The sequence below is a fragment of the Anabrus simplex genome, chromosome 1 (assembly GCF_040414725.1).
Source record: "Anabrus simplex isolate iqAnaSimp1 chromosome 1, ASM4041472v1, whole genome shotgun sequence".
Classification (NCBI taxonomy): domain Eukaryota; kingdom Metazoa; phylum Arthropoda; class Insecta; order Orthoptera; family Tettigoniidae; genus Anabrus; species Anabrus simplex.
In genome coordinates, this window is record NC_090265.1 from 513,486,269 (window position 1) to 513,503,232 (window position 16,964).

Sequence of the window (16,964 nt, forward strand, 5' to 3'; positions counted from 1 at the left end):
TATTCTGGGCCAGTATTACTTTGCCCACCCTGTATTATTAACTTATAATTTTAATATAAATTATTAGTACTGTTGAAAATGACTTCTTTTCCTTTGTCTGTTACAGGAGCTATTTGATGAGCAGACGCGGATGTTCCTGACAACTAATTACATGCACATAGACAGGCACTTCCCTCCCGTTGCAGGTGCTCTTATGTGGGTGTATAAGATGCGAGAGCGCATTTCTATTCCAGCTGAAGCCTTCAAACTACTTGAATTACCGTAAGCAAATGAGTTTTATATTTATACTAGCTTTTACAGTTCCTTTCGCATTGACCAAATTTTGCAATCCAAGAGATTGTGTCCCTTGAGTTAGGTAAAAACACCACTAATTGGAACAGAAAAGGGCACCAGCTGTAGCTATTGTAGTGAAATAGATGTGAACGAACCCTGAGTAAACTTTGACTATCAGAAGTTAAATGAAACCTTCCGTGAGGTAATTCTTCCAAGAGTAACTAATGTAAAATATATTCAGCTGTTTTTGTTTGTGATTGTTTATTTATCACTCCATGCTGAATTTTATTACAATATTTCTGTAAATATAGAAGTTATAATGGTATTATTTGCAGTTTATTAGTATTAGGTCCTACCCTCATTCCCACTATTTTACAGGCGAGTTTGCCATGCAGTTAGGGGCACGGAGCTGTGAGCTTGAATCCGGGAGATAGTGGGTTCGAGCCCCACTGTCGGCAGCCCTGAAGATGGTTTTCCGTGGTTTCCAATTTTCACACCAGGCAAATGCTGGGGCTGTACCTTAGTTAAAGCCACAGCCGATTCCTTCCCACTCCTAAGCCTTCCCTATCCTATCGTCGCCATAAAACCTGTCTGAGTCAGTGCGACGTAAAGCAAGTTGTAAAAAAAAATTCCCACTTTATTATTATTGTGCCATTTATAAATTGTGTGCCTTTATTATTAAAAGAAAAAAGAACATTTCCAAAACATTTAGATTGGTGTGTGTGGCATTAGTTATTTATGGTGCAGTAATATTGTGATGAGAACTGTTTGAGCACCCAAAAGGTGCTCATGACTTGGTGTTGCCAGAAAGAACCCTTATTTTGGGTATTTTGAAGATGTCTGTTGGGTGTGGGGAATTTTCCACCTCATGTAAGGAGGCTTTTAAATTTTTTTTGAATTTAAAATATTTATAGTCATTTCAACTCCACGGTGTCTGGCTCCATGGCTAAATGGTTAGCGTGCTGGCCTTAGGTCACAGGGGTTCCGGGTTTGATTCCTGGCAGGGTCGGGATTTTTAACCTTCATTAGTTAATTTCCCTGGCACGGGGGCTGGGTGTATGTGTTGTGTTCTTCACCATTTCATCCTCATCACGACGTGCAGGTCGCCTACGGGTGTCAAATAAAAAAGACCTGCACCTGGCGAGCCGAACCAGTCCTGGGATCTCCTGGCACTAAAAGCCATACGCCGTTTAATTTAATTTCAACTCAACGGTCATATCGCAACTTACATTAAAAGTGAAAATATTAACAAAATTTACAATTTTACATAAACAAAGACTTACATTAAACATACAGCCTGTGAAAATATTATATACAGTAAAACCTCGTTAAGACGTTTCTGCAGGGGACAACAAAAAAGAACGTTAAGCGAGAAAACGTACTACTGTATATACAAATAAAATCTATCCAGCAGGGATTATGGAAACACTAAATGCATTTTTTTCCAACATCAGGACATTTGATGTCATGTATCCGCGGGTACAGTGTAAACTATATCTATCATTTTGAAAGATGGGTGCTAAAAGGTGTGAAAAACACAAGAGAACATGCTCTTTCTAAAACAAATGTTAGTAGAAGCCTTTTATTTCAGAGCAGTGGGTTATTAAGCATTATTTTGTGTTAAACTCTTTGACAGTGAATTGGAGGTTACCCTCAGCCATGTGGACTGACAGGAATAACTTTGGCCAGCATTTTGAATAAACTTTTACCAACTCAAATGATTGAGTCGGAACTCGAAGGTGCTAGTTCAACATTCGCAACCTCTGTGCGCTTCAAGATGTGGACGCCAGTCCACTCTCTGTGACATTTTAAAATTTTGTCTTCATTAGTAAAAAATATTACGACTTTCCGTATCCATAATCAGGCTGTCAGAAGACAAATATGCACCACGCTGTCAATTTCACACGATTATGTTCCTAATCCAGATGTAGGCTACCGTATCACACGACAAATATTCGCTACACTTCACTGTACCACTCAACACAAAATACATTTCTAACTTCTGAAGTGAGTGCAAAATACAAGCTATGGGCTCACTCTGTTATTCATCAATCTCTGTGCTAACCAGCAAGCAAAACTGAACATTCCTAGGCTAACGGTTTGCTCCCTGAAGTTGCAACTTATCCTGTGAAGTTCAGGAATTTAAGGTCTTTTTCCATAAACATGCAACTGTGGCAAAGACTCCTACCCGAGAAATCACGTTTCTTTCACAAGGAATGACTAGTGACATTTTCAGGGCTAGGAAAAATGTGATTGTACTAAATGGTAATAGCAAATATTTGTTATGCAGTAAGTGAGGTTTTATATACATTTAATACGATGAAAATCAGGACTTTGAATTTACGATGTGTTAAGCGAGATCTATGGATCCAATTATTACAGTAAAAACTGTTGGGCACCAATGATATTAAAGCTATGAATAAACAGATTTTACTACTTCTTAAGAATTTGATTCATACATACTCCCTTACAATGAAATACCTGTTGACAGATTCCGGTTACTAGATGTAGATAATCGACTATCCTCCCTATAAATACACCTATCTGGATATTAGTAACTGCTGCTGATGTTCTCCATTCCTGAGTAGTTCTAGCTTTGGGAATGAAGGTTGATGCTACTCCTGGTCGACTTAACCAAATAAGCTTCTTTATAAAACGACCTGGACTATTTTATGGTCAATGTTCAGAAATCTGTAGGGCTAACCACAGATTTATACCTATTCTAATTGAGAGAATCAATATCAATTCATTTATTAAATGAATTAACAAAGCCATAAATTCATCATCAGATGATTGAAAGTAATTACTGGTTTTTTAAACCATTTTAAAACAGCTACTTTGATGAAGAAGTTAGTTAATATATAACATTAGCAGCAACATATACAACCATTAACCCAGCTCAAGGGAGACAGGGCCATCTTCCCTATCCTCCACTTGAGCAATTCTTGCCTGGCACATCCACGTCGTGGGGGTGGGCATCCTACACTCCAGTAGGCTGGAGGTGAAGACCTCAACGGCAGTGAGGGTGAAGATGATGATTCGGTACGCTAGAGCTGGCAGAAGAGGCAACCATCCTCTGGGGTGGTACAGATGGAATGAGGAGGGATCCTCAAAAGCTAAGGGAGTAAACCCCAAAAGAAAATCCTTCTTTATTTTCGGCCCAGCGAGCCACTAAAGAAGTAATTGTTTGATTGCTTTCAATGTACAGACAAGTCTCAGATCAAATATACCAGAAAAAGACTCCACTTCTGGCACTTCAGGAACTAATGATGACCCTAAGAAGGCTGATGCTTATCCTAAAAATGCAAGAAGATACGCCGATCAAAGACATAACAACCGGAATAGACCTTTCCATGAAACCAAACTGAGAATAGGAACCCTGAATATAATTTCACTGACCAACAAGTGTGAAGAGATAGTCATCCTGACGGAAAGGCGGAAGATTCATATATTAGGAATGAGTGAGACAAAATGGAAGGGGATGAAATCAAAGAAACTGAGGGGAGATTACATCTATATCGGCATGGTAACAAGAAGGAAACAAAGAATGAAGTTAGATTTGTGCTACATAAAGATATTGGAGCCATGACAGATATCACATAGGCCTACAGTAGAAGTCTGCTATAACAACAATTTTTGCGTGTCCCTTCAAAATTCCTATATTAAACCATGTATTACTTTTCAGTTACAGCGAGAGCCCTATCACTGATGCATCTCTTATTACGAGGGATTAAGCATGTGCTATTTTTTCCGTTACCGATATTTATGCACCCCAGTGATTATGTTGCATGTGATCGATCACCTTTGGTATTAAACAATACAGTGTTGCTATGTCCACTAGTGAGTACTCTTGTTGACATTCGAAGGTGATGTTGGAGTAGATTAGTAATACCTGTTGACTGCTGTTCCAGAAAGAAAATTCGAAATGAAAGAAAACTTTCTTTCATAATAGATGCATAAATAACATGTCCGATAACAGTTGTTAACTTGTTAAAAATAAAGGCTGAATAAACGATCACTTACTGGTAATTTTATTGCTAAATACTGCAATGAATTAAGGATGGGATGCACCTCAAGATATGGCAGAGGGCATCATTGATTTCAGAGATTAGTTTGTATTTTCTTGCGTCTGTTAAATTACGGAAAGGCTATTATCACGTAAATTTGTAGATACTGGTGCTTGAAGTATGTTTTCATCACACGTATAGTACAGTTACGTTAGGATAGATGACACTGTTTGAATAAGAAAACTGAAACATTTGCCACAAAACGCGATCATCTTTAGTATGGTGTAGTTTTCCCACTATGTGCATTTGCGAGCTCTCTCATCGGCATTCGAAGATGATGTTGGAGTCGATTAGTAACACCCATTGACTGCTGTTCTCTAATGAAAATTCGAAAAAGGGGATAACACGTTTTTGTAATAAAGGCGTATACAACGTATTGTCTTGTAACCGTACGTATGTACGATCCCCGAATTTTAGGTTAGGAAATTTTCGTATATAGTTTGTAATGTTAAAATCATGTAATTTTGTTTATTTAGAATGTAAAAACATAATATTATAAGAAGAATGTGTAGTTAGGGAATGTTGCATATGTGCATCATTATATTTTGTATAAATTTCCGTTTGGGTAAGAGTCTGTAAATATGGCCTAGCCATAAGGATTGTGCAACCGGGAAATCTGCAACTATATCGGGAAGGACGGTTGAAGTCAGTTGGATGTGTTGCAACAAGTGGCTTGGAAACGCAGGGTACGACAGGTAGTATAGGCTGAAGAATTGGAGTGGATCAATGTGGATGTACGTGAGTGGACGTTCGATGTCACAACAGACGCACGATAGCCAATACGAGGGCTTTGTTTTTAAGCGAGGTTGGGTTGACTGAGTGACGCGTCAAGAAGTGCCTGTGAGAGCGTTGCTACCTATAAACTTTCCAGGACGCTATAACCATGTCCAGCAAGCCTATAAAAGCAGGTACGCGTGTGCGGCAAGTCATTCGGATTCTGATTCTAATGCTGTTTCTGGATGTGTTTTGGTCTCTGATTCTGTGTGTTTCTCACTCGGACCGGCGCGCGGGAGTTACTTTGCGCATAGTCCTAGGCAATGTTGTATTGTTCTTGAGTATTGTTTTCGGAGTGAGCATGCTATATGTTGTTGATCTAATGAGTTTCTGGTGGCTGTTAGGTCAGAGACGCTACTTAAGTGTTTATTTGTAACTCCAACTCTGTATAATAGTTGGACTACAATTCTTCATCGAGATTCGGTAGTGGGTGTGTGTTTGAGCACAGAGCTAATTCTTGGTCGAGGAAATCGTCGGCTGAGTATCCACTTTCAGTTGCAGAAACCTGAGGCGTTACGCCAACCTGTGCGGCACTCGAGAAGAACTCCAGTTGTCGATGAAGTGTGTAAATAAGGTTAGGGATGCTCTTCGTAAAGAAGGTTGCATCCGTACATAGAGAAAGTCGTCATACCTTTCCCTACCAGAATACGATTTTTGTGCTGTAACAGTAGTGAGTGTGGTGCGACTCTTACCTGGAGGTATGTTAAGAAATGTATATATAGTATCAATAATTTTATTGATGGTTTGTAGTGTGTATATTTGCCTTTGTAAATGATAAATGAGGAGGTCTTGTCAAGTAATGATTTGGTTGTTGTTATTAGTGTGTATATTTGCCTTTGTAAATGACAAACGAGTAGGTCTCGTGAAGTAATGATTTGGTTGTTGTTAGTGGTGTGTATATTTGCCTTTGTAAACGACAAACGAGTAGGTCTCGTGAAGTAATGATTAATGTTGGTCGTAGTTGTTTGTATGTTGCCTTTGTGGATGGCAATCAGGAAGGGGTCTCTTTAAGTGATGATTATTTTTGTTATATATATTTTTATTATTATTTTTAATAGTTACAGTCTTGCATCTAGTTAAATTTCGGGAAGGCTATTCCCATGTAAAATTTTAGCGAGGAGGGTATCATTTCTGTACATTCGGCATTTGAAATATGTTTTCATGATATATATACGGTTAGGTTAGATGATGCTGTGTGAAGAAGAATACTGAAATGTTTCCCACAGAAGCCTCTGGAGTGATACCTTATTTCTTCGAATCCAAGACGACGTTTTATTCTCAGAATTTCATGTGAAAAAGCAAGGGTCATCTTTCATGTGCGGCCTAATACTAATAAACACCACTGGTAACTACCGCAGTAACCACGCTGCTTCTTTTCACCCCCGCGTTTGAGCGCACACAAAACTCATTGAAAATAAATGACCGCCTCTTTATTATACTTCACTTGCCGAGACAACCGGTTGTACAGTGCCTATGTGTAACGTCACTGGATTTCGGGAAATAGTGAAAAGAGAATGACGTTCTATTAGCCTCTACAAAAACGTTTCTAAATCTGCAGAATTGCATCAAAACATGCGAGTCTTCGAATTCTTAGAAAGGCTGGGGCTACTCAGCAGCAAAGTTATAACGCGTCTTCTGTACCTGACACTTAGTTAAATTAAGTTTTATAGACAGCAGGAATATGTTCGTGCTGGATCATCGTATTGTAAAGATACGTGGAGCAGGTATTGCCGGCAAATTTTCAATGGGTTCTCATCAATATAATGCTGCCAATTTAAAGTTCATGGTTATTAAACACTCGGAAATGAAGAATGATTGTGCAGCTGCAAGAAAATACGTCATAGGCCTAACTAAAGCCAATATTCGGCGTTAGGGTGAAGACCAAGATATCTTAAAAATGCGTACTGTACAAAGAATGCATTCAGTGGCCCGCAACAAGGATGCTTTAAAGAAGTTGAAGATGAAATTGTGAGGTATGTGCACGAAAAATGCAAAGGGAGAATGGCGATACCGCGGCTCATTAAACTCCTTCATTGACGTTCAACGTCCGCAATCAGGCTAATACATTGCTAGCCGCTGAAGTTGGCCAAACCCGGCAAGTGAGACGCACGTGTAGCTGCAGCCAGTTACAGTATATCTGATGCTGAGTGAAAGTAACAGTTTTATAGTCGAATTGTAGAGGCACGTGGAATAGGTTTTGCTGGCAAATTTTCAACGAGTTCTCTTCATATTATGATGTCAATTTTAAGTTAATGGTTATTAAACCCGCAGAAATAAAGAATAATTGTGCAGCCACAAAAGATTCAGCATAAACAAAGCCAGTGTTCGGCGTCTAAATATAGTCTAAAATGCGTACTATACAAGAAAGGCACTCCATATAATTTTACAAAGCACTTTTTAAGCCTGATTTAAACTTTTTGAAAGAATGTGGAGGTCGTCTTAGATTCGGAGAAATACAGTACTACAACTTTTTCAGAATGAAATTAAACATACACTTTCTTGTAGTATCAGATTTTGAAAAATAACAATCAATTGATATTTAGAAATTTCATGATCCGTATTGAAGTGGGATTACAATGATTCAAATTAATTAATAAGGGTCCTCCTATTCAATACACAGACATTTATTAATGTGAATCAATCACATGTTGTTCAATTGAGGTACTACTTTCGGCACTAAACTTGTGCCATCATCAGCCAATGAGTCAAATCAGGCGAACACAATAACTAAAAATAATTTTAAAACACACTGTAACACCTACATAGATGAATATTAAATAAAATATAGTACATGATAATTTTGCACTTCAGTATAAAATACTTTTAAAATGACGATGACCCGTTGTTTTGAACATATGGTGGTTGGTCCAGCTTGTATGTCTTTAGTTCATTGGTCTTGTTGAAATTACGCTGCAGAGTTTAAAGTCATATGAAGTTGACACTTTGTTTGCCCTGTGGTTTGGTTCCAAAAATAAACGTGCATATGATGGACTCGGTTAGACCCAAAGAATTAATTCTCACTTCAAAATGGGGTTTTTTGGAACCTGGAGAAGAAATTAAAAGCCAAATTAGGTAAAAGATAGGAAACAAAGACTAAAAAGAAAAACGAAAGACTAAAAAGAAAAATCTAGAAACAAACTCACCTTGAGCAGCTTGTTTGATCAGCGGATGGAGCTGGACTGATGGATGGAATCATGAGGTTAAGGGCCAATATAGAGGGGAGGAGAGGAGAGGGGAGGGGTAGAGGCAGAGCAACTGTCAGAGAGCTAAGGTGGAGCAGAAGGATATGGTAGTGGGGGTAACTGATGAGGATATACATTACGTATGGTTTGAAATATCGAGTTGTATTAAGGCGGTCTTAGCGAAAGACCCAAAGCATAATTGGCCCAATATGAATAAAATAAACACCACCACTAACTTGATTATTGAGTCGGAAGCTACAATCAATAAAAAGCCGCTAGAAGATCACGATGAAATTAGACTTGAAGTAAAAAGAAAATTGGATAAGATGTTCAATTCTAATAATGTAAATAAAAGACCCCTCCCCTAACAATTCTAATGTCAATATTTTTAACTCAGAACATAAAAAAATCGCAGAACTCATAAAGAAAATTAAAAATAATGATCTATTATCACAAAAGCAGATAAAGGAAATACTACAGTTATCATGGACAAAACTAATTACTTATCAAAAACCAAAAATTTTTTTAACAATAGCAATAATCAATAAAGATCCTACACAGAAAATACAGTGACAGTTAAAACAAACATTAAAGAATATATCCTTTCTTTTTACGGATCAAGAAAAATCTAAACTGTTAAATATGAACCCAGGCTTACCCATAGTTAAAGCCCTCCCTAAAATACATAAAGTTAACATTCCTATCTGGCCCATTATAAACTACAAACCCAGCACTCTATATAATTTATTCAACATTTTTTGACTAAGAACTATCAATTTCTCTCAAAAAAAAAAAAAAAAAAAAATTCCATCAAAAACACCATCCAACTAATTGAAAAAATGAAGTTATTTAATGTGCAACCTAACCATACCCTTCATTTCTTTTGACATAGTAAATATGTATCCAAGCATACCCATAACCAAACTCCCCTCCATTATTGAAAACAACTTAAAGAAACAGAGTTCTCTCAGCAAATTAGAAATACAAGGTTTTATTTCTCTTCTGAAACTGGTCATCAACAATAATTTCTTTAAGTCCGATGAAACCATCTATCAACAAAATGGATTGGCCATGGGATCACCCACATCAGGAATTCTAGTGGACATTTACTTAGACTTTCTGGAAAATACATACATACATACATACTGTGCCGTTTCACAGTTCTTTATAAGAGCTGTAGTAACAAAGATGGAGTCTCTGCGGTCAAATGTCAAATAAAATGCATTTAACATCAGTACGGGCCGAATTGTAAGTCTTTTCGTCGGTCGATTACGGTAATGGCCGCGTATAGAAGGCGCAGAAAAAAATGACAGATGGACATTATTTGAAACCATTATTCAAGAAAAAAAATGCTCATCATTTATTATATAATCTGACTTCGATGTGTTAAGAAGACGCAAGACTCGATTTAAAAAGGATTATCCAGCGGAGCTAATTACTAGGAACTGGAAGACGAAAATTAAATCGCGACTACACGCTAATCTGCGGAGATCAAGATTTAAATGCCGCGCGGGAGATTAAATACGTAAAAAGAAGAGATAAAGTATATCACAGTAGAACTACGTCACGCAGTGACGCAAGCCCTCGGTGAAATTTTCCCGATACAGTTTAACATTGAAAGACACCTACGGACCAGTGGTTGAATGCATTTAGACTAATAAAAGGATAGCGGAAAGAAATTTATTTTCAAATCAGAATATACATAACATCTGTCTTAGACGGTTTTGAACTATTTATTGGATCAACTGCACCCCAGTAAGACCTATGCAATTTGAGCAACGCAAGAGCTATATTAATTGGAAGATGTCAGCAATGAGTCAAATATTCTATCATTGTTCTGTTCCATACGCACGAGTCTTCACCATGGGTCTGTAAGGAAGCAAGGCGATGCTGCTTGGATCCTGATGAGGCGAGACGATGTCGGCTGTCCCGGATGACCAGTGATCAATGTTGAGAAGCTACGATGTACCCGACCACTTGTGGAGGAACCAGATGACGAGATCCTAGTCTCAGATGACCGGAGATGAGGAAACACCGAGACCATCTTGAGCAAAGCTAAGTCCATTATCCAAGTCGTTTTCGTATGTAAGAGTATATTATTTCTTTTATTGCATGTTAATGTTTGTTTTGTGCGAAGACAGTGCGTAGATAAACGTCTAGCTGAGATGATTGGAAGTAGGTACTCATCCGTATGAAACGTCAATTCCATTTGTAGGCGTGGTCACCAAGTGATTTTCCGATCGCAATGTTTTCCAGTGATATGTGAGGAGAGATAGCTTGAGTTATTATTATTATCAGTGAAGTGTAAAGAGTGAAGTTGGCTTTAATACCTGCGTGTCCTAAATTTAAGTAATGTCAATCAGTTCGAGATCGTACATAGAATGTGTTTTATGAAGGAATATGGCAGTAGACTACTCCTAGTCCATGTTAAGTTTGGCACTATGACTGTAGTAAGTAAAGTAGGCATCTTAGGAATGTCACGGCACATTGATGTGCAAGTCAAGGTAATGATCTACGTATGATGAAGTGATAGAGTGGCTATATATGAAATATGAGTAGTAATTGACGCGTCATGGATATGATATTGAGTGGTTAATGATGTATGATGGTTGTAGTTATTGTTTTCTTCGAGAGAGATAGTCATAGTTGTACGAAGTAAGACCTCGTGATTTCAAATGATGTTTCTGAGAGTGTCATTGAATTCTCGCCAATTCCGTGCAATAATTCTGGATCCTACGCATTTTACCTAGCTCAGGATATGATCTCGAGACGTGCAGTGCAATGTTTTATCCGTATTAGCCTACCTAGAGAAGCATATAAGTATTCTAGATAAGATTTGAGCTTACACTGATTTACTTAGGATGATCTTGAAAACTCTCACTGTATATAACTCCATTTCTGGATAATTTCAACCTATAGGCCGATCACTGGTGACCTAGATTTTCAAAGGAGAATCATTTTTCTTTTGTCGGAGATAGTGTCATACGATTAAGTAGATTTTCCATTGGTAGTGTGTGTTATAATAACTCTGTATGACAAGCGTGGTGACGTTCCTTGCTACTTCGTACGCACGTAGTCTATGTCAATAAGCTAAGGTCATATTACCTTAAGTTCATAAATTAAATCTTGCGAGAATGTTACTTGTAGGGTGATTACGGCTTACAATGGACGTAGCTTAGCTCATGATGTGTAACACAAGGAAATATGAGCGTCTAAGAAACAACTAAGTAGGCATAAACGAATGTTTTAAATGTAAAACATATAAGAGTGTACTTGTCAAAACAATGCAAGAAGAGCTTTATAATAGCCTTATTGATAGTCTTAAAACTGCAGCCAGACAATCATTCAGTGAAAATTTAAGTAATGTGACAGTTTTTAGAGTAGGTATTAGGTGTTAATTAACAGGATCTAATGTGGATCCCACGAATAATTGATTCAAATAACTCGAACTCCATTTCTTGACCGAGCATTAACTCAGAAATTCCACTAGCATTCCTTTATTTTCTCATGAGTGTACCACTAGAAAGACTGTAAATAATAGTTAATAGGATTTTTATTTTATTCTTTGTGGATGCATCCTATATTCTTGATGTACTTAATTTTAATGTTTATTTTCTTGCCAAGAAGGCACTTGTAAATACCATTATCTGCGTTCAATTTAATTTATTTGGTCATCACCCAGCTCTGTAGGTGAATTATATACAAAGGAAAACATAGCTTTTTCAAGAATTTCCTAGATGTTACATGTAATTTATGCTAGTAATTGATGATTTAGGAGATTAATGAGTTCATGAAAGGAAGCAATTTAAGCCGAGAAGGCATTCATTTAGGTTGAAGTCGGAAGATGTGATGTCTCTAAAAGTTGTTGACGGACATGAATTATTAGGTTGACAATGAGTCACTCATTACAAGAGCTACTTCATTAGTAAAAATTTGAGATAATTCCTTGAATATTTGGTTTAATTCTTAAATAAATATGGAATAGTGAAACCTAAACACTCTTTCTCTGTGTTCTTAGAATAAGAATTAGTTGTAAGACTGTAGTAGTAACAAGCGACGACAATTTCCATAAGAGTTAATGAGAATGGTGCCTAACTAGATACGAGCAAGAGACGTCTTTCTGCGTTAGTTAGAGACTACCGTTGATCGACCTGGACGTTTTTCTGTTACGGAACTCACACCCGTAGAACTTGGTCACCAGAGTTATTAAAGTTAGAGCTAGTCAGGATCTCTTGTGTCCATGCCTGGACGCGGGAACGGCGCAAGTAGAAAATGTCGCCCATACGTGAGGCAATTTGGGAAAGACACCGTGGTCAAGAACCGTTGGTCGCCAAGTAGAAAATGGCGCCTCAACGTGATGCGAATGGAGGAAAACGCCACGGGAACTGTTGGTTGCAAACCAAATAGAATTTTTGAGATACTCAGGTATGTGGAAATTCAAGAGAAAGTCGTCGTGGGAATTCCAAGAGAAAGAATACGACACAGAACTGTGAAGAGGTTGATTCCCATATGTAGCAATAAGAATGAGGAAAACATCGGGAAACCTGTTAAGAAGATAACAGAGATGATAGTAGAATGACGGATCTTTGGTGCAATATTAGAGTAAAATGGGAGAATGTACTCAAAAGAAGTGGGTAAGATGAAGGAGATACTTTAGGAATTAATGGATGAGGAATTATTGATTGTAACAGCAAGATGATTGCATGGAGATGGAGATATCGTACGGTAATTTCTTTACTGGACTGTTATGCGTTATTATCTTATGGGATCGAAGTAGACACAGCAAGATATTAGACTGTGAGAACGAGTAGATGCCCAGTATAGATAACGGAATAGGAGAAAGAAGAAACAGATGATTGCTCTGAAGAGAATAGCAGAAAATAGCTGGTAGCAGTCAGAACTCGAAAAGAAGGATAGATTACCGCTAATATGTCAATTTATTTAGATGTAACTTAGATATAAGGGATAGATTGTAAGAGGTTATTTGAGTTATTTTCAGTTAAGAATTGGAGTCATAAGTACATGAACAAGTACCTCATATTTCCTAGTGTGATTGGGTCAACATCGTGAGCTGAATCAGATCCAAGTAGTGAAGCCTGCCTGTGTATTTGCTGAATATATATATTGTTGATTGGAGTAGTGGGAGAGACATTGCTGGAGAACTTGAGTTGTGGAGAATTTAGGGAAAACATAGAGTTTATTAGGATTTTTAGAATTTAGAATACTAATTAAATATCGAAATGACGACGTTAAGCCATTTGAAAGCTCAATTTGAGGAGTATCAAAGGGAACAACAAGAAGAACAAGAGCAGTATCGGAAAGACCAAGAAGAGAAACAAGAGAAATATCAAAAAGAACAGGAAGAGAAAGAAAGAAGACAGAAAGAAGAGCATCAGGGATTGTTGCAGGCTATAAAAGAAATGATGGAAGAGAACAGAAAGCGTGATGAAGAAGCTAGAAAGCGCGATGAAGAAGCTAGAAAGCGCGATGAAGAAGCTAGAAAGGAGAGATTGGAAGAGAACAGAAAGCGTGATGAAGAAGCTAGAAGACGCGATGAGGAAGGTAAGAAAGAGAGGCAGGAAGAAATGAGAAAGCAGGAGGAAAGGTTAAAGGAGATCATGGAAAGGATGGATAAACGTGATGAAGAATCCAAGAAAGAGAGACAGGAACGTGAGGCGAAGGAGAAGAAACAGGAAGAAGAGAGGAAGAGAGAGAAGCAAGAACAAGAGGAGCGATACCAAAGATTTATGGAAGAGAAACATAAAGAAATGATGGAGGAAATAAGGAGAGGTCATCAAGAACAAAAGGAAGAAATGAATAAATATCAGGAGAAGATGGAAGAGGTGACTAGGGAACAAGAAGAAAGACATAAGATAATGATGGAGGAGATGAAGAACAATATAGATGAATGGAAAGCTGAAATTAGTGGAAGTATGGAGGAGAAGAACCGAGAGATACGAGAAGAAATAAACGAAATTAGGAGAGAAATGACAGGGAACAATAACTATCTCCAGTCTTTAAAGGAGAATGTAATAAAGGATTTATCAGATAATATGGAAAAGTTAAGCCTAGATTCCCAAGAAAAGTGGAGATTATGTGAGGAAAGTATAGGAAAACTAGGTGAGGACGTGCAAACCACGAGTACAAGTCTGGAAAAGAAGTACGACCAGGCTGCAAACCAAATTGGAAGCAGAATAACGGAGATAAGGGACGAAATAGAACAACATAAGGATGAATTAAACCAAAGAATAGCGAAATCTGAAGAAGGGCTTAGACAAATGCAAGCTCAGTTACAAGAAATTCGGGAGGAAGGACCAGGAAAGACTGTTATGATGTCTAGTAGCGAGCGAAACAGAGGAGTTGAGTTTCAAATAAATGAAAGAGAAGTGACACCCATACCAGTCACACGTTCTAACCACAGTATGGGGGAGACAAATGTGGATAACGGAAACAGTGGTTATCCCACGATTATTAACGTCATAAAAACCTTCGATGATAGACCGAAGCACTTTAATAATTCCACCACTATTTCGCCCAAACGTTTCCTTAGGGAAATGAAGGATTACTTCAAAGAACATGGCATAGCTGAGGAGAAGAAATTGAAAATAGTGGAAAAGCATTTAGATGCTAATCCGAGCTTATGGTTCCAAGCATTTAAATATACTTTCCACGAGTATAGCGACTTTAAAACGGCATTCTTACAGAAATTTTGGAGTCCGGAGGTGCAGCAGAATTTACGTCTAGAGTTGTACTCTCGCAAGTATGCTACGAACGGTCAAACAGGGTTTAGTGATTACTTCGCCTACCAGTTTCACCGTTTTCAAGACCTTGATTCGCCACCCAGTGAGCTTGAAGCGATCAAGACGATACAACGACAATTTCCCTCAGATATACAAAGACTGCTGGCTACTGCTAACCCAACTACGGCAGTGCAAATGGAAACGACACTTAGACAGATCGATATGACTACAGCACCACACCCTCAAAGAATGATTAGGAATGCTTACGGTGAAGAAACGGTTAATGTGCTCACACAGGAAAACATCGATAGGAATACCCCTGAAGAAAGAGGAAAAATGAACAGGAAGAGACAATGGGGAAACCAGGAGAGTGGAAGGAGAGATGAAGAAAAATGCTATTGCAGGAAAGGGTCCTACAACCAAGAAGCATATAGGGGAAATAGAGCATATAGACCCAACATGCGATACAGGAACCCGTATAGAGAAAACAGAGGAAGAAATAATTTCAGAGGAAGGTATGGTTACGGAAAAAGAAATATGAGAGACAACCAAGAAAGGGAAACTTATAATCGGAGACCTATACGCGAAGTAAATGAAGACCGAAACGAGAAGATCAAGTGGGAGCTTTAATAACTCTGGTGACCAAGTTCTACGGGTGTGAGTTCCATAACAGAAAAACGTCCAGGTCGATCAACGGTAGTCTCTAACTAACGCAGAAAGACGTCTCTTGCTCGTATCTAGTTAGGCACCATTCTCATTAACTCTTATGGAAATTGTCGTCGCTTGTTACTACTACAGTCTTACAACTAATTCTTATTCTAAGAACACAGAGAAAGAGTGTTTAGGTTTCACTATTCCATATTTATTTAAGAATTAAACCAAATATTCAAGGAATTATCTCAAATTTTTACTAATGAAGTAGCTCTTGTAATGAGTGACTCATTGTCAACCTAATAATTCATGTCCGTCAACAACTTTTAGAGACATCACATCTTCCGACTTCAACCTAAATGAATGCCTTCTCGGCTTAAATTGCTTCCTTTCATGAACTCATTAATCTCCTAAATCATCAATTACTAGCATAAATTACATGTAACATCTAGGAAATTCTTGAAAAAGCTATGTTTTCCTTTGTATATAATTCACCTACAGAGCTGGGTGATGACCAAATAAATTAAATTGAACGCAGATAATGGTATTTACAAGTGCCTTCTTGGCAAGAAAATAAACATTAAAATTAAGTACATCAAGAATATAGGATGCATCCACAAAGAATAAAATAAAAATCCTATTAACTATTATTTACAGTCTTTCTAGTGGTACACTCATGAGAAAATAAAGGAATGCTAGTGGAATTTCTGAGTTAATGCTCGGTCAAGAAATGGAGTTCGAGTTATTTGAATCAATTATTCGTGGGATCCACATTAGATCCTGTTAATTAACACCTAATACCTACTCTAAAAACTGTCACATTACTTAAATTTTCACTGAATGATTGTCTGGCTGCAGTTTTAAGACTATCAATAAGGCTATTATAAAGCTCTTCTTGCATTGTTTTGACAAGTACACTCTTATATGTTTTACATTTAAAACATTCGTTTATGCCTACTTAGTTGTTTCTTAGACGCTCATATTTCCTTGTGTTACACATCATGAGCTAAGCTACGTCCATTGTAAGCCGTAATCACCCTACAAGTAACATTCTCGCAAGATTTAATTTATGAACTTAAGGTAATATGACCTTAGCTTATTGACATAGACTACGTGCGTACGAAGTAGCAAGGAACGTCACCACGCTTGTCATACAGAGTTATTATAACACACACTACCAATGGAAAATCTACTTAATCGTATGACACTATCTCCGACAAAAGAAAAATGATTCTCCTTTGAAAATCTAGGTCACCAGTGATCGGCCTATAGGTTGA

General features: G+C 37.7%; 1 protein-coding gene across 1 annotated transcript in view; it reads left to right on the top strand.

Moving 5' to 3' along the window:
- The window catches only part of LOC136875368 (dynein beta chain, ciliary), a 782,313-nt gene that overhangs the window by 127,342 nt on the left and 638,007 nt on the right, over nucleotides 1–16,964 (top strand). The window contains exon 11 of the mRNA XM_067148948.2: nucleotides 107–261. Coding sequence (XP_067005049.2) covers nucleotides 107–261 — 155 coding nt within the window. The remainder of the gene's footprint in view (nucleotides 1–106; nucleotides 262–16,964) is intronic.